General features: G+C 37.9%; 1 protein-coding gene across 2 annotated transcripts; it reads left to right on the top strand.

The window, feature by feature from the left end:
- The first annotated feature begins 644 nt into the window (after positions 1-644).
- LOC137240951 (sodium-dependent serotonin transporter-like) lies at positions 645-24701 on the top strand. Of its 2 annotated transcripts, none has more exons than XM_067767972.1 (10): positions 645-1073; positions 6732-6863; positions 8732-8901; positions 8970-9055; positions 9149-9284; positions 17855-18185; positions 18354-18520; positions 18577-18705; positions 24024-24230; positions 24311-24701. In XM_067767972.1, exons 1-10 carry the CDS (start codon positions 911-913, stop codon positions 24599-24601), a joined length of 1812 nt encoding a protein of 603 aa, XP_067624073.1. In that variant the 5' UTR covers positions 645-910; the 3' UTR covers positions 24602-24701. The 2 variants fall into 2 exon arrangements, with proteins under 2 accessions (XP_067624073.1, XP_067624072.1); XM_067767971.1 differs by having other exon boundaries at positions 24281-24701.
- The last annotated feature ends 1753 nt before the right edge of the window (positions 24702-26454 follow it).

Genomic DNA, 26454 nt, shown 5'->3' with positions numbered 1-26454 from the left:
TTATAGTCCGATTTCGTTCTTTTTAAATAGCGATCTGAGATGAGTGCCAGGAACCTAAATACCAAATTTCATCAAGATACCTCAAAATTTACTCAAGATATCGTGTACGCGGACAGACAGACGAACGGACGGACATGGCTAAATGGATTTCTTTTTTCGCCTAGATCATTTTGATATATAGAAGTCTATATCTATCTCGATTAGTTTATGCTGTTACGGGGTACCGTTACACGAACAAAATTAATATACTCTGTGAGCTCTGCCCAGCTGAGTATAATAATATGTATTTCCTCCGTGTGAACGCAACTACGGATAAATGCTTGTTCACAAATAAGGAACTTTCGCACCGATAAGTTCAGGCCAAATATACATACATATGCAAGTTCCATAGAAGATATAAATTGTATATGTTACTCTGGAAAACATGTTAGTGCTTGGCCTAATACAGGCATTTGGCGGTTTCGAAGCTTAGTCGTTTTTTCTTATCCTGAAACCCTTGTGGCAGAAAAAATTTTTTTCAGAACCAGTCTAATATGCACACGTACGTGCATTCATAGATGTGTTTTGATAGATACGCTTCGCATATGAAATGCAAAAGAATCAAAACAATACCCGGCTGTTTGATTAGTCAGTTGTCGTTTGCCTATGAGCTGAGAACGTTTTTGTACATATATAATTTTATTTATAATTTGAAATTTAATTTGTGGCATTATTGTGTTGTGAATTAACGGTCGATGTTGTGATTAAGTTAAGAAAAAATAAAATTTAATCAAGAAATAAATAGCATTATGCTTTTATATAAGAACGCATAAATCATGCTGGTTTTCCACGCAAATTTTTAACAAATTTCAAAAATTAATTGTGATTCTTTCGTCAAATTATCAAACTGTGATCTGATATTGATATCAATATGATTTATGAATCTTCGTACGATAGTGGTCGCTTGCCATATAAGCCGGATTTGACGCGTGGTTATTGGGCTAAGCCGAGTGATTTTATATTTACCGGAATTAGTTTGGTTTTCCGCTTAGATACCTTTTCTTTGGCATGGTCGTTGTTTACACATGTGGGCTGTGAGTAATAATAACAAATTTATGCACACATTACATTCTTTGGCATATATACTCATGTGTTTGAATGTATATACCAGAGCTGTAAAACTGTGCAATCATTTGAAATTTGAAATCATTGATTTAAGAATGCTTTCTCTTCATTCATTCATTCCTTGATAAGGAATGTGGCTTAAAAGTCAACCCATTCTTCATTCAGTAGTGGAAAAAAATGCACTCATTAACTCATTCGAAGAATATCCTATTTTCTAAGAAAAATACAATAGTTTGTAATTACAGTCATTTAAAGTAGGCTCTATAGGTAGTTGTAGCTTTTTTGATAGCAAGAAAATTAACTTTGAATACAAATCTGCTCAAGTAAGATAAAATTCAACCAAAACAATTTTAATCTTATACCAATGCCGTGAAAATAGGAAGAGAGACTATTCTCAACCACTCGGGTTCTATATTTGTATTCTGTCAAACACTGTGAAAATATCAGCTGTAAAAAAAATGTAGTCAAATGGAGCCAGTCATTAACCTCTGAAGAGTTTCTCCCAATAGAATATTTTTTTTTTTTGTGGCACAGATGAATGAAAACGGGGAAGGTGAATCAGGTGAATAGAAAAAGCCTGAATCACCGTAGGACGATGCCATGGAAATATACACATGTTTATTGAAATTCTCGGAATTAGGAAGCTCTAATGAAATCGCCGATGGACCTATGCACTTTGATGTATTTAAATGACTTAAACTCAAATATCTGTTTTTGCTATATTAGCGACAAAAAATATCCACAATTTACTCTATTTGGTCAATGCACAATGTGTTCATTTACAAAATCCATTTAACAACAATAGCAAAATAAGTAGTAACATTTGGACATACCGCAAGAAAGCAATAGATTGTCTTTGCGAAGTTTCAAACAAATTCGACTATATCTTCATGTCTTTTGAATACTTTATATAATCAAGAGCGCTATGGTTTTATGTAAGCGAGTTATCCGCGAGATTTGCCTAAAAAGATTAATTAAAAAAAAATCAACCCAATTACGAAGTATACAAGATCTGCTATGAAGTACTATTTCTTGTATGTTTTATGTTCGGACACCATGAAGATTATTTAAGGCTTTCCTGGTTTATAATTGTTTGTTTGTTTGTTTGTTTGTTTTCGAAATGGTACCATCGCAATATACCAGTAAATGCTTCTTTCTATTCAGTTGCTCTTAAACAAACATAATAATTGATATTCAATAATTATAAGCCGGTGTTAAGCTCATGAATTCTTAAATATTAAACTCCTTGAATAATTAGAAGGGACTATTTTCCTATTGACCAATTTTACGGCTTTTTTTGCACCCAACTCCTAAATTGATTTAACATATCTGATGGCAATGAAAGTATAAAAAAATAACCTTGGGGAAAAGTATTTAGTACTGAATGGAAACAAAAGTGTGCACTCATTTATAGTTTACACTCGCTAAAGATTGGGAATGATTCCTACATTCACACTCTATATTGAATTATATTTCACCATTCAATAACACACACAATTTAGCATTCAGGAATGGAGATTTATAATATGCAACCAAAAAATCACAAATTTTTAGAAGAATGCTGAGAGAATGCACACACAATTGATTCAATCTTTTTACAGCTCTGGTATATACAGACATTAGGGTAGGTCAAATTGTTTTGGGAAAAAAATCTTGGCAATGTGTTGGACAAGATTCACAATTTTGGGGCTCCGTTCAATTTTTTTTAGTATTTGATAAGTAGGGCAAGCACGCAATGCTTTACATTGTGGATATCTTAAGCATATTATGTACTTACGTCAAAATAACCAATATACATGATCACCTGATTCTGAGAGATACGTTCGTGGTCTCATCCTGCGTCTCTTTCTATCACCCGCTAAAGATAGCCGGCAGTATGCGTCCATATTGAACATCCTGTCAAAACGCTGCCAAAACGAAAAAATGGAACCATCTTCAGCATCTTGTCAGGAAGTTGACGGATAAGATATTTGTACACATGTTGCTTCCTCCAATTTTTCTTTTTTGTTATTGGTACTAGTAAAAATTTAAAAATTTGCACAAGGAAATGCTTACTAGGACATGTGTTTAAATTTCATTTTATCACGAGCTAGCTTTTCGGGTGCTCAGCATGAACTCGAGTACATCCGTTGTACAGATTTACAAGTAGGATATGTTTGAGAAGGAAATAATTCCTTTCTCTTTCTAACACACTGCCGTTTGACACTTCGGTCAGTGTCAAACTAGCGTGGAGCCCAGTGGAACCAGCGTGGGACATTAGTTTGACACTGAACGAAGTGTCAAAATTACCGGGGTTGCTATCGCCGAAAGCGACGCAAACGACGACAAACAAAGGAGCGGAATATCAGAAATGGGGTTCTGTGATGGTAAATTTTTTTGAACGAATTCAGTATCAAAATGTAAAGTGCACCTATATGGGACCTACAGGAAATTATATAAAGTCTTCGATTGGGGTATCTGAGGACGTAGTTATTCCAGCATTAAGAATACAAACACGGGTGCTAAGTTTTCCTGCCCGTTAAAAAGTTCTCCGCGAAAAACAGTTTGAAACCGTGATCGATTGCAATAACCCGTCCAAAAATGTGGAAAGAGGTACGAAAACACGCATTTTGTCTTGGTATCGATAACCTAAAGGGGAAAACGTGTTCGGATTATTGAAACCGTGGCCAAAACGCGTTTATTAATGCATCCCCCGACGGGCAGATGGATAAAGTTGCTTATGCATATATAAAAGAAAAGAGTAGCAGTGAAACTAGCAGCGCTGTGGGATATAACTTTCTTATTTATTAATGCCAAATGCCAAAAGATTACTAGTTTAACTGTTGGGGAGAGTGGCCAGTTTAATAAATGGCGAAATCAGCTAAGATATGATGATGTTCTCGTCTTATTTATGCACTTTCTATATATGCTTGCTGTATATGTATTTGAGTGTCCCACTTTTGAATATGCACCTTATGAGGTTTCATAAAGCTTCAAAATGATTTCGCAACTGCCTTCGGAGCCTTTTGAAGACCTTTTCGGAATAACTTCAGGAACATCACGGTATGGTTTCAGGAATCAAGTCGGCTCTATTTACAGTACTAATTAAAGATGAATTCGGAGCCGCTTCAGGATTGTTTTCGGAGTTAATTTGGGCCTATTTCATGAAAACTGAGGGATAGTCTTCGATATCGTTGTGGGACTCTTTATAATTTCCGGAATATTTCTAAATAATTTCGATGTCATTTTGATGTTTTTTGGAACACCTTGGCTTTGATTTGCTTTACTTTACGATTCAAGGAAAATTACTATTTTATGACAATTTCATTACAATTTCGAGACCGTTTCGGGAATATTTAGTGATAATTTCAGAACTACTTCTTTCTGAATAACTTCAGGATAATATCACGGGATAGTCTTTGGAACTTTTGAAGCTCATTTCGGTATCAAGTCGGATTTATTTATGTTCAATTCGAACTCATTTTTGTCGCATTATTTCGAGACTATTAACAGATCAGTTGACAACCATTGCAGGATCGTTTTCGGGACCAATACGGTACTATTTCATTATCATTAATGAATTCGAGATTTTTCAGGTTACTTTAAGGGTGACCTCCGGAAAATTTCTAAATAATTTCGGTGCTCTTCCGGACCGCTTTCGCATTGTTCTCTTTACTGTGTCGAATACTGAGTTCAAGAAAATTTCGCAGCCAATTCGAGACTACTATATGAAAATTTCGGGGTATTTTGTGGAATATTTAGTAAGGTGGGGAAGGTTACATACAGAAAAAACTTTTATTCATATTTTGGAAAGCTCGAAATTAAATCTGGCCTCTGGATCCTATGGCATCGCTCCTTGAAATTACGCGTACGCTACTTCCCTATTCTTACTTTATTACTTTTCAGGCAAATTGACCCGGCTTAGTATGTATGAGCATTAGGGTGGGTCGATTTGTATGGACGAAAGTTAACCGATATCGCGCCATCGATTTTTCGATAGGATTTGAGCTCAGGAAAAAAATGTTCCACTACGCATAGATTAGGTTAGGTTGAACTGGCCGGTCCATGAGGACCTCACATAGACTGATTGAGTCCGTAGTGTTACCAGATGTTTGTTTTAACGACCAAGCTGAAAAACCCTATCAAAAACCAGGACCTATGTCATAAAATAACTCCGTCCTTTTGACAAATACTAGAAGCTTCCTAGGACTTAAGCCACTTGCTGCTTCTAGATCTGACCGCTGTATCACTCCTAATAGCTGGAGTCTTAGCCTGGCAAGTGCAGGGCACGAGCACAGAACGTGCTCGATCGTTTCCTCCTCCAACCCGCACTTCCTACATCTGCTATCACTGACCAAGCCTAATTTAAAGGCATGTGACGCCAGAAGGCAGTGTCCAGTCAGAATACCAGTCATGAATCTACAGTCCTCTCTTTTTAATGATAGAAGCAATTTTGTTAGTCTGAGGTTGTAAGCCCTACCCATAAAATTCGACACTTTACAGCCCCGCGCTTGAACCGACGCCTTTCCCGCTTGGTCGATCATGTGCACCTCTCGCCGTCGTTTAATCTCGACCAGTCTAATTGGGACGTCTGCGGAGCAAGCCTCAAGGGATGCGCCGTTTTTAGCTAGTTCGTCCGCTTTTTCATTCCCATCTATTCTCATATGCCCTGGGACTCAATATAGATGTATGCTTCTCCCTGTCCCAATTCTCTCCAGATACTACTTACACTCTAACACGCATTTAGATGCTGTGCTATGCGAGATTATTGCCTTATTTGCTCCTTGACTGTCAATATAAAAGTTAACACGGTTCCAGCTTAAGCTATTCTCTTCCGGGGTTTCTACTGCTTTGGTTACGGCTAATGTTTCCGCTTGGAAAACGCTACACTAATCCGGCAGCGTGTAGGATCTGCTTATTTCGGCATCAGCACAGTATATCGCGAACCCTACTCCTTCCACTACTTTGGAAACATCTGTGTACACATGTATCGCCTCGTCCGCCATTAGAGCACCATTGCACCAACCGTCCACCTCTATTGTGGCCTTAAGATATCCCTCGAAGCGCTGATAGGGAATCAGGTTGTCTGTTCGTCTTGTGATTGATGACGCTATACTACTATGGCCATATGGTCGGCGCTCAAGCTGCCCCGAGGCACCGAGCTTGGTTGCAGTTGTTAATGCTGCGTTCTTTGCTACCAGGTCTCAGGTGGTCCCCATACCCAAAAAAATAATTTGCGAGCCTGCGAAATTTAATTTTTTTGCCTTTTTTCGAATTTGTTTTTTAAGGTTTTTTCATGACCTACTAAAAAAATTTTCACTTGATTGTAAAATTTTCAGGTATACCCTGTCCGACCCAAAAATATCCGCAAAAACGTTGTCTATAACAGTTTTAGCGGACATTTTTTAGTAGGTCATTAGAAAAAGTTTAAAAATCAAAGTCGAAAACAAAGTAAAAAAAATGAAATTTCGCAGGCTAAAAAATTATTTTTTTGGGTATGCGTAGTGGAACTTTTTTTCCTGAGCACAAATCCTATCAAAAAATCGATGGCGCGATATCGGTTAATAAATCGACCCAGTCCAGTGTGCATATTTTTATGCCTGTCTTATCAAAAAAATTATGAAATTATAAGTAATATTTCTTTTCAGGTGCTTCTATTCTGCCTTATCTTATAAGTTTGTTCCTATTCGTGGTACCAATATTTATAATGCAATCCTTTTTGGGACAATTTTCAAGTAGTGGTTTTATATCAGCATTTCGAATAGCACCATTATTTAAAGGTAAGTACATTTTTTTTTTTCTGTGACTGTCACCATGAAAATATTTCGTTAAAATTAGGGAGAACAAGGAAGGAAGGCTATGTTCGAGTGTAACCGAACATTACATACTCAGCTGAGAGCTTTGGAGACAAAATAAGGGAAAATCACCATGTAGGAAAATGAACCTAGGGTAACTCTGGAATGTGTTTGTATATCATGGGCATCAAATGAAAGGTGTTAATGAGTATTTTTAAAGGGAGTGGGCCTTAGTTCTATAGGTGGACGCCTTTTCGAGATATCGCCATAAAGGTGGACCAGGGGTGACTCTAGAATTTGTTTGTGCGATATGGGTATCAAATGAAAGGTGTTAATGAGTATTTTTAAAGGGAGTGGGCCTTAGTTCTATAGCTGGACGCCTTTTCGAAATATCACCATAAAGGTGGATCAGGGGTGACTCTAAAATGTTAAAGTGAGTTCAGATAAGTACGTGAACTAAGTTTAGTAAAGACATATCGATTTTTGCTCGAGTTATCGTGTTAATGGCCGAGCGGAAAGACAGACGGTCGACTGTGTATAAAAACTGGGCGTGGCTTCAACCGATTTCGCCCATTTTCACAAAAAACTGTTACCGTCATAGAATCTATTCCCCTACCAAATTTCACAAGGATTTGTTAATTTTTATTCGACTTATGGCATTAAAAGTATTCTAGGCAAATTAAATGAAAAAGGGCGGAGCCACGCCCACTTTGAAATTTTCTTTTATTTTTGTATTTTGTTGCACCATATCATTACTGGAGTTGAATGTTGACATAATTTACTTATATACTCTAAAGATATTAAATTTTTTGTTATAAAAAAAAAATTTTTAAAAGTGGGCGAGTAACGCTCTTTCCTAATTTCATCATGATATCTTCAACGACTGCCAAATTACGGCTTGCAAAACTTTCAAATTACCTCCTTTCAAAAGTGGGCGGTGCCACGCCATAAGGTCAACCCACCTACCAAGCTTCATCGCTTTATCCGTCTTTGGTAATGAGTTATCGCACTTTTTTGGGTTTTTAAAAATTTTCGATATCGACAAAGTGGGCGTGGTTATCGGACTATCGTTCATTTTAAAAAGCGATCTGAGATGAGTGCCCAGGAACATACATACCAAATTTCATTAAGATACCTCAAAATTTACTCAAGTTATCGTGTTTACGGGCGGACGGACGGACGGACATGGCTAAATAAATTTCTTTTTTCGCCCAGATCATTTTGATATATAGAAGTCTATATCTCTCTCAATTAGTTTATGCCGTTACGGATTACCGTTATGCGAACAAAGTTAATATACTCAGTGAGCTTTGGTTACCACTCGAAAAAACTCAGCAAGCCTAAAACATTTGTCAGATATGAGGGCCTCTCGATCACCAGGAGAAGATATCTTAGAGAGCGAGAAAAAATGGAGGATGAAGAAGGAACTATTTTCGTAAAGGGAAAAGAGGGGGAATGAGAGGAGAGGAGAGTGGAAATTGAGGAAAAACAAACGGTTGAAAGCAATGAGAAGAAAAAGATGGCAGGTAAGCCGAAGAAAAAGTAAACTGGAGAGGCAGGAGATAAATAAATGGTGTAAGAAAGTAGATAGTAGTAGTAGTAGTAAATGTAGAAAAATAAAAAGCGGAGGGTGATAACCGAAAAAAAGCAGAAAAGGACGAGGCATAGGGCTAGAGAAAGATGAGTAACAGAGGGAGTAAAAGCAAGATTAAAATAACAAAAATATGCAGGAAGCAAATGGAGATTACATATAACATTATGCAAAGACTAAGATTATTTTGTAATTTTGTACACTGAGCCGCAGCCAAGTGAGTGATATTTAATATTAAAGTTTTTGTTCTTTAATTTCACAGGAATTGGCTACGTAAGCTTAGCCGTGAACTTCGCTGTACTTACGTACTATAGCATTTATGCTGCTGTTCCTCTATTCTACCTCATAAATTCGTTGCGTCCAACTTTGCCCTGGAGCTGTGATGGTATAAAGGAATGGTCAAATGACTTCTCGAAAACTGAGTTAAGACATGTGAGTACTATTAAATTCATAATTAAGTCAAGTATCAAACATAAAAGAATTCTTAACTTGACTTTCAGCTTTGCCATTTGCTATCCAACGACACACCGCCATCGAATTTTTCGTGGTATCTCGTCCACGAAATACCTTCAAATTTATATATCGGGTATAATGTGCATTTATTAAATATACAAATATTCATCATTAAAAATCGTATTTTTTTAACGAAATCTTTTTCTTCTACATGGTATATTTTTAGAACTCTCTTCAATAATACGATATTATATGATGGTGTTGTGGAAGGCCATTACTTTTCATGGCAGTTAATATTGTGCACACTTACCGTATGGGCCATTATAACGGGCTTATTCTATAATTGGAACAAAGTTGAAAAGGTTTGTTAACAATTTTCGAAAACAAATTTACAAAGAACAAAGCGCAAGTGTTTAAAATAAATAACCTCCGAAGAGATTTTAGGCCAAGCCAATCTAATTTGCGTCGTGCCCCTTTTTATTTTTCCTACAAATTGGCGCAACAGGGCCTATTTGCTTTACGCTGAATACGACCGGCATCTGCAAGGTGGATGAGTTTTCACTGAGAACCTTTTCATGGCAGAAATACATTCGGAGTGTTTGCCAAATACTGCCGAGGGGCGAATTAGAACAATTTTCTTGTAATTGAAAAAACCTGTTTCTAAAATTTTGATGTTGCTTTGCTCGGGGCGTGTACCCAGAATCTTGGGTGTGGTGGCAGCCGCCAAGTATTTAGTGCTCAGTTTGTTGTGAAATGTGTCGAAATTTTGATTTTTTTTAGATTTAATGACCGACCAAGATAACCAAATCACAAGATTATGCTAACATTTATAAAATACCTAATAACACCATAGTGAACATAGATACCCTTTAGTCTCATTTTTAGAATGGAACTATATGAAAAAAAAAACATTTGTAAGCGTTTTTCCAAAAAATTAAAATGTTGGTTTATTTCTGTGTACAATAAAACGTGCGATATGTAATACACAAAAAAAAATAGTAATAAACGATCAATCTTTCCCAATGAAAATTATGTAAAAATTAAGTTATGCAACCTTTTGTAAGAGGACAGGGGCCTCAACAAGCTCTTAACTACCCTGACTGCTGGCTGTGCCACATGAAACTCACAGCTCTATTATCTGCACATAAAACGAGAAAGGAAATCATGCTAAAAGAAACGCAACCCGTAACGCAACCATAACCGTTTCAAACTGTTTCAATTTTTAAAACAGAACAGTACCCATTTAAAACCGATTCATGTCTGAACATTGTAACTGAAATCTAAATAATAACTTATTGAAGCCCTTTAGTACCACTTTATTTTTTTAGACCGTTATCAAATCTATTTTCATTTAAACCAGAATCATACCGTTTCATTTTAAAACCGAAACCATATAACGGCTTAAAATACTTTGATTTTCGAATACCAAAATTATGAAGAGTGAAAAACGACAACCTCACGTTTGCTGTCCCCGAAGCTCTCTGGCATCTTCCCTATATAATAGATGTATAAGCTAACTTCCCATCTAGTATTATCCAAAAACAAATAACACTTACTTCAAGGATATTCACTCTCCGTGGAGCAAAATTTGGGTCATGAAGTCAGTCATTAATTTTTTTTTTTTTGAACTGGCTGGCCCCCAAGGCCTCTGAGAGATAGAATGTGTTCAAAACCGAAAATTAAACTATGTCTAATCGACATAGAATTTTATAACACGCTTAGGCTTTATTGTACTCTGCTGAGTTTATTCAAGCAACGTTGACCTGACATCAAATGCAATTGACGTTATGACTATTTTAAATGACCATAAGATCAGCTGGCCTTATGACCACTTCAAATACTCATACGGTAAAGTGACTTTATGACCTTTCTTTATTTGACTTTATGGCCATTTGGGAAATTTCCTTTTGACCATTTCGGTAAAAATACCACAACTATATACAGCAATTTAAGATCAGTGCAAAAAACAAAAAACTTGCGCAGGACTGGTTAGACGTTTAGTTGAATTTGTTCTCTTATCTCAGAGGAATAATCACCGGCCCAGCTTCTAATCCGATTTTCCACTGTAGTGTAGAATAAGAAAAAAAGTAGGCGAATATTTGGAATAAAACAGCACATAATTTTTCATTCCAAATTCTCCATAACATTCATGTCAATAATGTACCAATATTATCTGCGATTTTTCACTTAAACGGGGTCGGAGAGTATAAAAAGAATCTCCACAAGCGAAATTTTTTCCAACTATTCTACTCTCTTAACTCTCATTGTGCAAGTTTTGTTTCGCTTTTTTCACTAGAATGGGATTAAAACATCGGAAAAGGAGGGCCGAATATGTGAAAAAATAAGAAATTCTCTTTTATTTCAACTAAATGAAAAACAATTAAACATAACTGTAATTTAACAGTTATGATTCTACTGCATGGAGGTGCGAAACAAAATAATTGACCTTATGGCTACTTGAGAAAAAAAAGAGGATGGTCATAATATTAATATCGTTGACATTGTAATCATTTTAAATTTGGCATTACAACCATTTCATATCACTTTTTTGCCATTTGAAGTGGTCATGAGTTCAATTGGCCACAGTTTAGTTGACCTTATGTCGCTCCTTCACCATCACTACAGCGAAAATCTGCAATGTTCCTATTCGGCTGCACTATTTCAATGTTTTTTTTTTTTGTCACGAATCCGTTGTTCCAGTTATGGCTTATAACGCGCATGGAAATCTCCATAAAATGCAAAATCCATGTATGCTTTATTTCGCTTAATAGAGATAAGAAATAATAATAGTGCACCCCCTGATTCTTCAATATGAAATAAAAAACTGGAAATTCACTGTTGTAGACATATTCATAGAAGCCTAGTAAATTTTTGGCCAGCACATCTGTGTCCATCTAGGAATTGTCATTGTAGACCTTAGTACAGTTACTTATGATCGTGCCCCTATAACAGTTATTGCTATGTCATGTCATCTCCAAGCCTATCCTGTTAACTTTTTATAACTTGCTGTTAAGAGTTATGAGGTGGGAGCACTGCACCTCAACTTTAAGCCTCCAACCAGAGGTTTTATCTCCGTACTGGTTCCTTCACATCTACCCATCTGTCGGTTATCTTCTTGGAAATAGCACCAATTCCGTTGGCCCCGTCTCTATCTCTTTCCCTCTATCTATCTCTTTGCCTTTCCCTATTCCCATTACTAGCTCTACCTCCATCTCCATCTTTATTTCTATTTCTGTAGCTATCCCTTTCTATCTCTATATATTTTTTTCTCCATCTTTTTCTCTACCTCAATCTTTTTTTTTTTTTTTTTTTTTTTGCGGGGAGGCTGAAAAATGCCTAATGCACCATAATTGCTGCCGTCGCAGCAACCGTGTGTCCGTAGACTAAAAAACAGCCCCGTTCTGGAACCGTCGCCCACCCCGGCACCACTTTCGCATTACTGCAGGGTGGCGTTCCATATTTCTCATTTTTTAAGAGCCTACTGTTGTCCCTGCGTCCAGGTTCCCGCTATTTGCTCTGAGTGTCCATTTAATCGCCACTGCTTCGCATGCGCATATTTCTGCGCTCCCTCTCAGCATCTCGGCGTGTCATTACTATAAATGCCATTTTGCTCACTGCAGTCCAGCATTCTTTCCTGCTGCACATATGTGAAACTAAATTTCTCGTGGTAGGTTCCTCCCCAAAGACTCCATGCAAGGTGAGTCTTTCTTCGTGGAAACGGGGGCAGTAGAACATGACGTGTTCTGCGTTTTCTAACTCTGTGGTACACATTGGGCAATGAGGATCTTCCTCTATCCTACGCTTCCATAAATACTCTTTGAAACCGCCATGTCCACTCATTATCTGCGTGAGATGGTAGTTCAGTTCGCCGTGCTTCCGCTCATTCCATTGAGCTACGTTCCAAACTAGTGTGAAAGTCCAACGCCCTTTACTCGAGGCCTCCCACCGTTCTTGCCACTTAGCTATTGTTTGTGTCCTTGCTCTTTTCTTGTCTTCTTCAGATGGTCGCTCGATATTAGTGTTATACAGATCGGCCATTTCGCTTGCCAGTAAGTCCACTGGGATTTTCCGGGTTAGAACCAGGATCGCGTCGTCGGACACCGTCCGATAAGCACTTGCTATTCTTAAAGAAGCAAGTCGGTACGCTGCTAATATATATTTTTGATGGGTCTGTTTAGATCCATACCACACTGGTGCTGCGTATAGTATTATTGAGCTGGTTACTGTGGACAACAGCTGACGTATAGCTTCGCTCGGACCACCAATGTTAGCCATTATTCGCATAAGTGATCCATTAACTTTGGTAATTTTCTCCCCCACCGCTCTGAAGTGCTTTTTGAAAGTTAACTTAGAGTCAATGTGCACTCCTAAGTATTTTAAGGAATCCTTTGAGGTGATTTGATGATCCCCGACAGTTAAGACTAACTCGTTCGCCGACCGTTTGGAGCTTACTAATACCACTTCCGTCTTTTGGCTAGCCAACTCCAGTCCTGTATTGGTCAGCCATTCCTTTATTCTTGCTACGGCGTCATTACATAATGCTTGAAGCAGGTCCAGTTTCTTGGCCACTACTACCACTGCAATATCATCAGCATATCCCACATTTTGCGTGTTTTCTGGTAGATCAATCTTTAGCACCCCGTCATACATTACATTCCAAAGCGTTGGACCGAGAACAGATCCCTGTGGGACGCCTCCTGTGATTTTGTACTCTTTAGCTCCTTGATCCGTGTCAAAAAGAAGTACTCTGTCTTTAAGATAGCTACCTATAATTCTGCGTAAGTAAGCTGGAGTGCCGAAGCTTTGCAGCGCTGCCATTATCTGCATCCAGTTCACAGTGTTAAAAGCATTCTTGATGTCCAACATAATCAGTGCACAGAACTTCCTTTTATTTTGGCCTCCAGAGATAGCTTCTCTAGCTATATTGACGACTGTTTGTATTGCATCTACGGTGGATCTTGATTTGCGAAATCCATATTGACTATTCGATAAGCCACCTGGTCTTTCTAGAGTCAGCTGTAGGCGCTCACTAATTATACGCTCGAAAATCTTCCCTAGGGAATCCAGCATACAAAGTGGCCTATATGAGGATGGTTGGTCCGGCTGTTTACCACGTTTCAGCAATAGGACAAGTCTTTGTCGTTTCCACGGGCGAGGGAACACGCCTTCTTCATACAGGCATTAAAAAGATCAGTAAATAATGTAGCCCTAGTTGTAATCGCGGCTTTAAGGGCTATGTTTGGTACTTCGTCGGGTCCTGGGGATTTGTTATCAGCAACTCTTTTTGCAGCGTCCAGCACCTCTTGCTCTGTAATTTGCGGAATTTCCGTACTTTCTAGATCCTCGCTTGGATAAGTCCAGCGATCTTGCGCCGGGAAAAGTGTTTCAACAATAACATTCATCAGTATCGGGCACGTAGGTTGCTGTGATATCGGTCCTTTAACTTTGGCCATCACAGTTCTGTAGGCTGATCCCCAAGGATCTAGGTCGACATTATCCAGCAGTTCCCTAAAGCATAACTTCTTGCTCTTTTTTATGGCATTTTTAAGTGCCTTTCTTTGTGCGACATAGGTGCTGTGTAGCTCTGCATATCGTGGTGATGAGCGTGCCCTCTGCGCTATTCTTCGTGCTTTGTGGCATTTTCTACGCTCTTCCGCAATTTCGTCATTCCACCAATATACCGGAGTGCGCTGTGCTTTTCCGCGACTTCTGGGCATGGCAGCATCACATGCCATACAGAGCAACTTAGTGATTTGAACCGACTGGTCTTCCGCATGCGATTCTCGTACTATGGCGTCCTTCCAGATAATGTCAAATTTTTGTGGGTCGAAAAGGTGCTGTTTCCATTTCCTACTTTGTCGATGTCTTGCTGCTACCGTTCGTGGAGTTTCGAGCAGCTCTACGCTAATATCTTTATGGTCGCTGTGTGTGTAGACGTTGCATGGACCATTTTGCTCGTCTTGCTATTTCGCTGCTAGCGAAGGTGAGATCTATAATGGATCGTCTGGTACCTGTATCGAAGGTATATATCCCTGGTTCATTTAGGAGTTCTAGCCTCAAAGAAGCAAGACTTTCGAGGAGAACTCTCCCTCTTTCGTTGTTTCGTCTACTTCCCCACACAGATGACCATGCATTGAAGTCTCCACACACTAAAAGCGGGTGTTTACCTCGTGCTTCAATGGTGATCCCGTATATCATGTCTTCGAACTCGGCGATGGTCATGCTCGGAGGGGCATAGCAACTGAAGAGGTATATACCGTTGATTTTTGCCCACGTGAATCCTGCTACCGTTGGCGTCATAATTTCCTGTGGGAGAAATTTCCCTGGTGCCCAAATTGAGGCTTTCCCTGCTGAATCTGAGAACCAACCCTGCTCCTGGCGATTTTTGTATTGTTCAGAGAGTACCACTATGTCATATCCTCCTTCATAGACTGTTTGGGATAATAGCTCTTGGGCTGCCTCGCAATGGTTTAAATTCAGCTGCAATACCCTCATGAGACAGTAATTTTGCTGCCCTCTCGTTGTGGGCATTTAAAACTGCCTGCTGAATGTTGTCCCCCACATAGCGCGCATTTCGGTGCATTTTAGCAACTTGCAGCCTTATGACCTTCCTGGCCGCATTTCCTGCATAGGCTAGACCCATCTACAGTCTCCTTACATTTCTGAGCTATATGCCCGTAGCCCCAGCACCTATAACAGCGTTTTTCTTGCTTGAGCTCTCTAATTCGGCAGGAAACCCATCCTACCCGGATTCTTTGCGTATTAAGAACCGCCTTGGCATCATCCGCTGTAAGGCTTATAAGTGCCGACTTCATGCCACTGTACCCTGTGCGTATGCTTTTTATGGCAGCCACATCTGGAAGTTTGATGTTGCATTGCTGGTGGAGGGCGTTGCAAATCTCCTCGGGCGTAGTAATCTCATCGAGATCTCTGCACTGTAGCGTGACCATTTGGGACTTTGTTATAACTTTAGCCGAGTCCTTTAGTACCGCTTCAATTTCTGCTTGGTACGCGCTTGTTTTCCCATCTTGCGATTTTTTCAGCTCTAGTAACAGCTCTCCTTTCGCCGTTCTTCTAATCGTTTTGACGTCATCACCCAGGGATTTTAATTCGTCGCATCTTCTCACTTTACGCAATATGTCGGCGTACGTCGCATCCCCCGCCTTGGAAATGATGATTGCATCCGGCCTAGCCTTAAGTGATTTTTTCTTGCTCTTCTTTTTGGCTAACTGCCACTCTCCGGTCTTTTGGGCTGCAGTTTCCTCTTTCCGCTCCGTCTTCTCTTGCGTTTCTTGCCGTCGTTTGTGACAACCCACGTGCCCTGGTAAGACATCTTTTAGAGTAGTAGTGGGTTTTACCACGTTGTTCTCCTTGGTCGAGTACGAATTATTCCTCGGTCGCTTTCCTGGGGGTGATGGACTTCTATCCTTGGCGCATTCGCTTGCACGCAATTTATGTTCTAAATTCTTTACCTCTAGGGCCGACTCGATGTACAGCACTTTTATTACGGAGGCCAAGCGCTTGATTTCCGCGTGTATATTATTACGCCCTATGAAGAACTGAATCAGGTCCTCAATCGCCTTGCCTAGCTTGGTCATCTTTTTTTCTCCAGGGGGGTTTTGCTGATTTAACGCAGCTGACGCCTGCTTAATTAGCTCACTTAATAATGGTGTGCCCGTTTGAGCCTTGCTGTCGGAGTTCTTTTTGCAAAGCTTCGGTGTAGCACCCGGCGACAACGCTCCTTGCTTGCTTTCGGCCTCCGCTCCTTTGGGTTTCGTTACCACTTGCGACGAAATGTTAAGGCCCCCAGCCGATGGGCCACGCCCTTCTGGGGAGCGAGCTAGCTTCCTTCCTACAAATGGATTGAACGCCATTTCATTCTCCTGTGTTTGGTTTTTTATTTTAGTATTGTTGTTGCTCATCATTTATTTAATTGGGTCCCCACTTGAGGCCGCTATCTTGGTCCGAGTGTGCAGTTACCTATATAGATCCCATGGTTGTCTATGCGAAGGCAGGGAGGCCACGTGAAGGTTGACGCAGTCCCTCATGAAGACTGCGTTCAGAGCCAGATCAGTATTAATCGGGAGGATCTCAACCAAACCTGCACCACCAACTTAATGATGACGGACTTTGAACGTACCCCAAGGCCTGCCAAGGTTTTAACGGGACGGAGACGAATGGGACATTAACCGGAAAGTCATTCCGACGGTGTGTCAAGCCGTGTACTGAGATTTCCGAATGCCACATTCGCGAGCCCTTAACAAACATATCCGAGTCGTTGATTCCAGTATACCTTAATTAAGACCTTACTGGGCTCAGTCTTAATGTGAAAATCACCTTAAATTTACAAATAATTTACCTCTTTACCTTCCTGAGTGTGTATCCCACGTCGTATAGTTGCCTCCCTATCTTGGGTAGGTATTCCCTCGAAGCAACCCCGCACTAGGCTGTGGATGCTTAATTCAGGGCGGCATCTACTCGCCCTACCACTGGAGGTTCTCAGGGTGCTTTAGGCCTTTTAAGCCAAACCCTCCTCTCCAGCCGCTCTTGGTCGAGGGCTGCTTATTTGAAATTCGCAGCTAACCTAATTAATAGGCCGTTCACTGTCCGCCAGCAGTGACCCCCTTGGCCTGAGCTCAGCCACCTCAATCTATTATCATCGAAAGCGCTATATCTGTATCTGTTTCTATTGACAAACTGTTTCTGCCTGTTTCGAATGTTTTCAAAATGAAAGATGTCTAACTTATTCATTTCGAGCGCTATTTTTCCCTAATTCCCAACTAGCCGAAATATAGTTAAAGCCACGCATTTTTCCTGAAGGTATTTTTGAATTATTTTAACTAAAAGGTACACTAGAATCAGTAATATATCTATAACTTGTTCACCAAATATACTAACACAAAGTTTCCTTTCTTCTTTTGTATTTTTACAGCTAAGTTCTTTTCTACGTTATGGCATTTTCACCGTTTTAATTCTCCTACTCATCACTGTGATACGTTTTTCCTTTGTGCCAAAAAATCATTGGAATTCATTTTATAATTTCTTTATACCAGATTGGGAAGATATAACTGATAGTATTTCCAACGCAGGTATATTTACTATATCAGCGTTTGGTGTTGGTTGGGGTACCGTCATATCTTTGGCCAGTTTTAATAAATTTCAAACGAAAATCATACAAAATAGCTGGACTATTTGTTTGAGCCAAATGCTGGTATTCTTCGCATTTGCCTATATTGTTTATGTGACTGATACTTATTTCGAAGGTGAGTATTGTTAATAAATCAAGAGTTTAGTGTCCATGCATTGCCGCCATCTTAAAACGATGTTGTAGTAAATCATGTATTTACTATGCGGCAGGGATGGGCGTTAGCAGAAATTTGAGTAATTGACAGACGAAAAATAATTAATATTTGGTGTTTTTCTTTTTTCAGATATAAAGGAAAATTATAATGAAAGCAGGTCTGAATCGTATGCCACTATATCCCATATGTGGGCATTATTTTTGTCCACTGGCAGTGTTATGGCCGAGATGTCTTGGCCAAATTTGTGGTGTATTTTATATTTTACAATGTTGCTGATAGCGGCACTCATTACTATGGTAAACAAATTATTTAATATAAGACGAAAATATCATAAAATTGTTTACACTTACAGACAATCTCCTTACTTTCTACATTACAAAGCCTTTTTGATGAATTTGAAATATTGCGTTATCAAAAGAATGAAGTGACATTTATTGCTATTGGCGTTTTGACGCTTAGTTCGCTGTATACCTGTTCAAATGTGAGTATAACAGTTTATACTGCGTGTTTTTGAATGTAAGGGTGAGCAGGGGAAAGAGAGAAATGGGTAGTGGGAGGCATAGGGAATGGATGAAAGCGAAGGCGGAGGAAAGGGTGAGGGAGGTGGACAAGGAGAGGGAGAAATAGTTGGGAATCGAGAGGGTGAAGGAAAGAGGGAGGGCAAACGGAGAAGGAGAAATGGGTATAATTTGTAAGAGGAGCAGGAACAGAAATAGAAATGGGAACAGAATAGAAATGGGAATTGGAATATGATTAAAAATAGGAATAGGAATATAAAAGGGAAGAGGAATAGGATATGAATAGAAATAGGAATAGAAAAAGGAATAAAAATAGGAATAGGAATATGAATAGGAATAAGAAGGTATAAGAATAAGAATACGAATAGGAATAGGAATACGAATAGTAATAGAAATAGGAATAGGAATAAAAATAGGAATAAGAATAAGAGTAGGAATAGGGATATGAATAGGAATAGAAATATGAATTGGAATACAAGTCGTAATAGGAATATGAATAGGAATAGAAATAAGAATTGAGAATAGGAATAGTAATAAGAATAGGAATATGAATAGGAATATGAATAGGAATAGGAATAGCAAAGAGAAGAGGAATAGGAATAGTAATATAAATAGAAATAGGAATAGCAAAGGGAAGAGGAGTATGAATAGAAATAGGAATGAAAATGGGTAGGAATAGAAATTGAAATGGATGAAAAAATACAAATAAAAAACAAAACAAGTAAAGGTGTCTAAGTTCGGGTGTAACCGAACATTATATACCTAGCGTGAGCTTCAATTGCATGAGTTTACATCTTTCATGGGCTATTTAAAACGGCATAAATTAGATTTCTTTATTGAAAATAGTTTTATCTGCGTTCTTATTTTGCAAATAAAAAACCATTTACCTCAAGCATATTAGCAAAACTTTTTTTTTTATTTTTTTTTTATTTTTTATGAAATTGGAGTAAAAATTAATTTAAATTTTATATTCTGTTATGTATTTTAAAAAAATTTATAAAACGCTTAGAAACTTGCCTTAAACTTTTAGCTTTTTTTCTTAGCCTTAAAAATTTTTATTCGGCCTTTTTTAGCTTTTTATTTTTATCAATTTAGCCTTTTTTCTGAAAAAGTTCTGGCAACACTGGTAATGACTATTATTTTATTTAGCAAAAAAATTATTTAAAAAAAAATGTTTAAGTTAAACGGTTTTAATGAAAACAATACTTACATGAAGTAATAATAATACTAAAAGCTAGAAAATAATTAGGTAGGTCCTAGGTACTAGTCATCACACTCCTCATCAATCTAGGGCGTTGATCAGACAAATAAAAGTGTTGGACGCGTGAAATTTCTAAAAATGTGATTAGGGTTCAGTTGGTCTTATATATGACTATCAATAGAAATTTACGCGTCCAACGCTTTTATTTAATTGTGTGATCAACGCCCTAGATTGATGAGGAGTGTGATGACTAGTACCGAGGACCTACCAGGTCGCTTTCTATTCACGTATGTACTATGTGTTTGAAATATGAGCCAAATCGGACTACAAAAACCATTTTTGTGAATATCTCGATCCTTGCGCCACCTAGCGGCGATTTTTTTCATAGGTCGCTATCTATTCGTGTATGTATTATGTGTTCCAAGTATGAGCCAAATCGGACCACAAATACGATTTTTGTGAATATCTCGATCCTTTCGCCACCTAGCGGCAATTTTTTTCATAGGTCGCTTTCTATTCCTGTATGTATTATGTGTTCTAAATATGAGCCAAATCGGACTACAAATGCCATTTTGGTGAATATCTCGATCCTTGCACCACCTAGCGGCGATTTTTTTCATAGGTCGCTTTCTATTCTTGTATGTATTATGTGTTCTAAATATGAGCCAAATCGGATCACAAATACCATTTTTGTGAATATATCGATCCTTGCGCCACCTAGCGGCAATTTTTTTCTTTTTATTGCATTGTCATCGGGTTCTGAACTATATTCCAAATTTCAAGCTTACTTAAATTCAAGCGGGAATTTACTTAAATTTCAATTACAAAATTCGTGCCAGCCATCCAACCAGTCCAGTCAAGTCAACCTAAATAAAACCGTTTAAAAATGATTTTCTTTCACAAACTCTTCCGCTATATTTTATCTGTTTTTGGTGTTATACTAACAACAATCCCTTAATCTGGTAACGTATTGTGGACAACGTTTTTATAGATTTTGTCGTAGTGATTTTTACGATCTTTTGCATTTTTTGCGTATGTACGTATATATGGACATTTGCAGCTAAAACTTTACTAGCCATCAAAATAAACTCTGCCTCAGCAATACGTTCTTTTCAAGTTTTCAATAAGTTTCCATCAACACGTCGTCCACTGCGTATGAGTAATATTAGCACTTTATAGACCTCTGACAGTAAGGCAGTTAAATAATAAAATGCATTCAACACAAACACAAGAACATATCAGTTTATTATGTCAATCTTAAATATATTCACGATAAAAAAAATTACTAACTATTTATTAAATTACGTTTATAATAAAAATAATAGCTTCAATTTAATCATGATTGATGTGTAAACATCTTTGCACACGGTATGAGGACATCCCGAATGTCAGCGTAAAATGTAAGTAGTAAGCTTAAGCGTACTCTTTGTAAGAGATATGCTTTAGAGGGGGCTACATGTAGAATGTAAATGCAGGCGTAGTTTTCAATATTGGTTTATGTGCTGTATGGAGTACTAGATAATTTATAAGTGTAAGCGTAGTTGTGTGGTATTGGTATGCTCTATAGATAAATAAAGAATGAGAGCGTAAAAGTACGTTTACACAGCCACCGGTTTTGATCGCCCGATGTAGGTCGTAATCGTCCGATAAAAATAAATATATTGTTACGAATATTAGCAAAACTAAGAGGTGCTGCTATCTCCAAGCCGATGCTAAGCAGTGACGTGAATTCACATCAACAATTCAATCATTATGTATCTACATATACGAATCAATAATTGCGTCTACACATACATATGTACGTATACGAGCAGCGGAGAACCAATGCACAAACACATGCATACATATATCTTATCTGAGTTGTCACAAGAGAGGGCAATAATTTGTGCAAGTATTACTCAAATGAGAAGTTATAAACGTAGTTGTGGCTGGCGATTTTGTAGCTGAAACAAACTAGTAAGTTCTGGAATAGAAAAGCCTGGAAGTATGCAATGAGAAATCAAAAAGTATAAAAGGCGCGACAGTAGAGGCGAAGAGGAGTTACATTTGAGCTATCAATCAGTTTGGTTATTAAGCAAGCTATTCTTTGCAAAGTTTGAGTGTTATTGTGAAGTACTTTAATAAAGGCCATTTTGCATTATTAAATATTGGAGTTATTTATTCAACAGTTTAGTGATTCGAACTCAGCAGAAGATTGCAAATAAGGGGAATTGCAAGTAAATTCGTTACAATATGTATTTAGATGACCGTGTGTACATTTCAAGCGATCACCGCATTGTTGTCGGCCGTTCCCGTTTTCCACTGCCGATAAATTCGCGCGTGTTCAATTTTATCGTTCGATTCTGTTTATTAAATTGCTGTAAAAAAATAAATTATTTGTGCGATGGTTTGAAAAATGTATTAATTGTGTGCAAAACAAGCGCCCTTTATGGGATAAGCACATACATTCATTTCAGATAAATTACTTTTCTACATAACACGTGGCACCGCCCGTTTAAAATATAAATGTCTCCCCATTTCCTCTTACAATAAAACTTAATAAGTGAAATATCATTGATTCAAAACTATTTTGTGCTAAGTTATAGCTTATTATTCTAGTCTACAACCCTTTTAAACTTGTTTTATATCTAAACTGCCGTAGACTTTAACCGATCCCGTCCATTTTTTCTAGAAATATGTGTACACAATTTCATTACGATATGTTAATTTTTATTCGAGTTATGGCTCCCGAAACATAGTCATAAAAGGGGCGATGCCACATCCATTTTCAAACATTTTAGTGTTTTCCAAATTAATGTTATAATTCAATTTAGAAAGTACAATGCTATTGACATAGAGCTCCTTTTCGCTAAGATATAGCTTATTATTTTCGTCCACGACCCTTTTAAAAATCTTTTATATAAAAGTGGGCGTAGTGCTTAACCGATTTCGTTAATTTTTCTTCAAAGTATTCCTTATGGCAAAGGCAACCTCTCCACCGAATATTGTTACGATAGGTTTAACGATTTTTGATTTATGATTAATAATATTTGTAAAATTGTACAATATTTGTAAAATATTTGTAAAAAAATCAATTTTTTATCAAGAGTCTCAATATCAATCCACACGTCAAATTTCAACATTCTAGGTGCAATATTTGGTAAATAATCAGGTATTTTGTATTTTCCGAAATGTTATATATATAAAAATTGGCGTGATTATCATCCGATTTCGATCATTTTCAATATCAATCTCTTCTGGGTCCAGATAAGTTCGTATACCAAATTTGGTGAAGATATCTCAATACTTACTCAAGTTATCGTATTAACGGACAGACGGACAGACGGACATAGCTCAATCAAATTTTTTTTCGATACTGATGATTTTGATATATGGAAGTCTATATCTATCACCATTCCTTTATACCTGTACAACCAACCGTTATTCAATCAAGGTTAATATACTGTGTGTGCAAAGCACGCTGAGTATAAAAAGGAAAATATGAAAGGCATATGAAAAGGGATAGGAATAGAAACTGAAATTGAAGAAAAAATACAAATAAAAAACTAAATTTGAAATAGCAACCGAAATTTTAATTGAAAATGTGTGAACCGAGAAAGGCGAATCGATACCACGTGGTGGCAAAGCGAGTTTAACCAATGCAGCCGTGCAGAAAAATGTCAAGTCAAAAGAAGATCATTGATTTCGATTAAATGACATATTGTTGTACAAGGCGTTGCTCGGAAAGTAACCAAGAAGAAGAAATCAGCTGTTGGGATAACAACACCTGATACTGAATTCGCCTTAAAACTGGGATAGAAATTTCAATTGAAAATAAAATTTAAGCTAAACTTGAAGCAAATATTCTAATTAAGGTACAATTGAAGCTTGGGATAGAATAATGAAAATGAAATAGCAGTAGTTTTTGTCGGTGAATCTGGCACGCTCCGGTACTAGCCAGACATGCTTCAGGAACGTTTTTTTTACCCCTGCATCTTTCAGTTCTGTGGATTTTAATAGGCGATAGGCGTACCTATCACTAGGGCTACGATCACTGGGTCTGCTAGTCTACGACTAAAAGCTTTAAATTTTACTTTCCAGAAAGGTACCTTCTTTCATTTTATGATCTCGAATGATACGATGGTCACACAAATATCTCTTAACCTACTACTACTCTTGGTGGTGTTATGGATCTATGGACGTGTGCGTTTCCAGCGCGATATCGAATTCATGTTAAACCAAGGAATTGCAACTTGGAAAATTTATATGTTACGATTTGTATCACCTTTGTGTTTAATATCAATGTTGGTATGTTTATTTTGTTTTGCTTATACCCAGTTGTGCTTACGTTTACTTAGTTGTTGAATTTTAACTTTTTTATTTCGCAGATGGTCGCACTGGGTATTTGTGCTTTTCAGCACATATTTTTTGTTGACAGTTTTTTGCCAGTCATAGTTGCCTTATTCCTCATTGTACTACCATGGCTTTTTGTGCCCGGATATATGATGTATATTATTTCACAAACGACAGGCACAGTGAAAACACGTTTTCGGCGTTGTGTGCATCCTGTGGATTGGTATCCCTTAGAGATGGAGAATCGAATACGTTACGAGCAAGTGATGCGAAATGAGGATATGACACATCAATTAAATCCATTGGATGAAGAAACGGAAACGTAATGTATATGAGAGGTTATATAACTAAGACTTGACTTTCTATCATACGATGAGATTAAAAAAAGTTAATTTCGATAAATAAAAATGAGCTTTAAATAATTAATTCTTATTTGCTGTTTTTTTTTAGTAGGGTACAATATACTGGCAGTTGCCGTGGCATAGCGGATTCACGTCCCAGTCTGGTAAAATCGCAGTTTTGCCGTCTCTGTGTGTTTCTGTCATGAGAAGGAGTCGCAGTTGTTGATAATGTTCGAAGTTCGATGGTGAAAAAGAAAAGGTTGGGAACTGCAGGTTATATACTTCAACTTTAAATAATCATTATTATTTACCACACTTACGTCTTAAAGGATGACAAGATCGCCATCCATAGGGGTCTGGAAAGCATATTTGCACAGCATTAAGGTTCATTCCGATACCGTATAAGAATATGGGCATGAAAGCTATACCAACTTCTAAAACCGATGTTTAGCAACGGCAAAGTTTCGAATAAAATCAGTGAGCCTATACTAAAAGCCTCTCGCCCTGTCTGGCTAAAGCTTGCACAGTTACCTGCCAGAAATGAAACTAATGTTGCTAGATGAAATATGATGAGCTAACTTATGACAACGGACCGTCTGCCATCAACTTTTGGCTACTTTTGCGCCCCGCCTTTGCTTAGCTAGCCTGAGCACTTCTGAACTCAAAATTCCCTGCAAATTGTTCATATAGTTCCCAGATCACCCTCCGTTGCATCATGCTTTGTTATCCGAATATATACTATATTCTCTAAGCAAGGTCGCACTTCCGCTTTGCAGACGCTACTTCGATTGCGGACCATTAAATTGAGTCGCTCTCCAACAGTCCCCGCTAGGCTGAATGTCTGGGTGAAGCTTTCGTAGAAGTCTGCTGACAGCATATATTAGTATAGTGGTCTAAAACTTTATAAGTCTGCAAGAGCTAAAGGAAGATATAAAAAGCGAACGTTTTTCGCTTCGATAAGCAGTTGATGAATTTCCCCATTCGTTAAAAGCATCGGTTCGATGAGTGAGCGAAGCGCAAAGATAATAAATACTGCGTGAAAAATGAAAATTTAAATATACTTTATTTTTGGCCTGAGACTGAAAAAGTATTAGTACCTGCGCAATATCAAGAGCAACGAAGCGAGACTACAACGTGTATTTTGATTATCACTAAAGCTGACACCCATAAATCTAGAGCAGTCTCCATCGGCAACGATCTGAAGACGCTCATGGCAATAACATGGGTACATCGCATTATTATCACTGCAGTAGCTGTCTGGAAATGGCCACCAAAAAGAAAGTTTGAACAATGTCTAAGTGAACATATAGAACACGTCTACAATCCTCTAGCAAAGATTTTTTGGAATATCTATAAAGGTTATCTGAAAAAGTAATTACAAATATTATTGATTTTATGCACAGTTCTGGCCTTTAACGGTTGTCAAGCACTAATCCGGCATCTAGGCAGCAGCCATTATATCTATTTACCCATATATCCGGCTAAGTGTTGAACTTTATTTTACCTCGACTGACAGCTCGTGAACGCCATACTGCGTCTAACGCCGATGTATAAGAACTATTGTGCAACCCTCTCGTCTCATTTTTTAGCACACACCGGCTTAGCAAAGGGCTGATATAATGTCAACGGACATAACGTCAATTGCTCTTATAACCCTTTTAGATGGCCGCAAATTCAATTGAAGTTATGACCATTTAAATTGGGTACAATGTTAACGATATTAATATTATGACGGTCCTGCTTTTCCGAAATGCCCATAAAGTCAATTTGTTTTTTTTTTTTTTTTCTCAAGTTACCAGGTGTTGAAGTACTGTTTTATTCTTTCGATATGAAAATAG

This window comes from Eurosta solidaginis, chromosome 2, assembly GCF_040869045.1.
Source record: "Eurosta solidaginis isolate ZX-2024a chromosome 2, ASM4086904v1, whole genome shotgun sequence".
NCBI classification, from domain to species: domain Eukaryota; kingdom Metazoa; phylum Arthropoda; class Insecta; order Diptera; family Tephritidae; genus Eurosta; species Eurosta solidaginis.
Note: the sequence above shows the minus strand (reverse complement) of the source record. Positions and strands in the feature narration are given on the sequence as shown.

What these genes read in the sequence shown, in the direction of transcription:
- LOC137240951 (XM_067767971.1), top strand. Translation starts at nt 911, where the DNA reads ATGATTTATGAATCTTCGTACGATAGTGGTCGCTTGCCATATAAGCCG. An exon ending in CCTTCAAATTTATATATCGG is followed by an intron (nt 9,056 to 9,148) that starts GTATAATGTGCA and finishes GTATATTTTTAG; the next exon opens with AACTCTCTTCAATAATACGA. An exon ending in TGTGTTTAATATCAATGTTG is followed by an intron (nt 24,231 to 24,280) that starts GTATGTTTATTT and finishes ACGTTTACTTAG; the next exon opens with TTGTTGAATTTTAACTTTTT.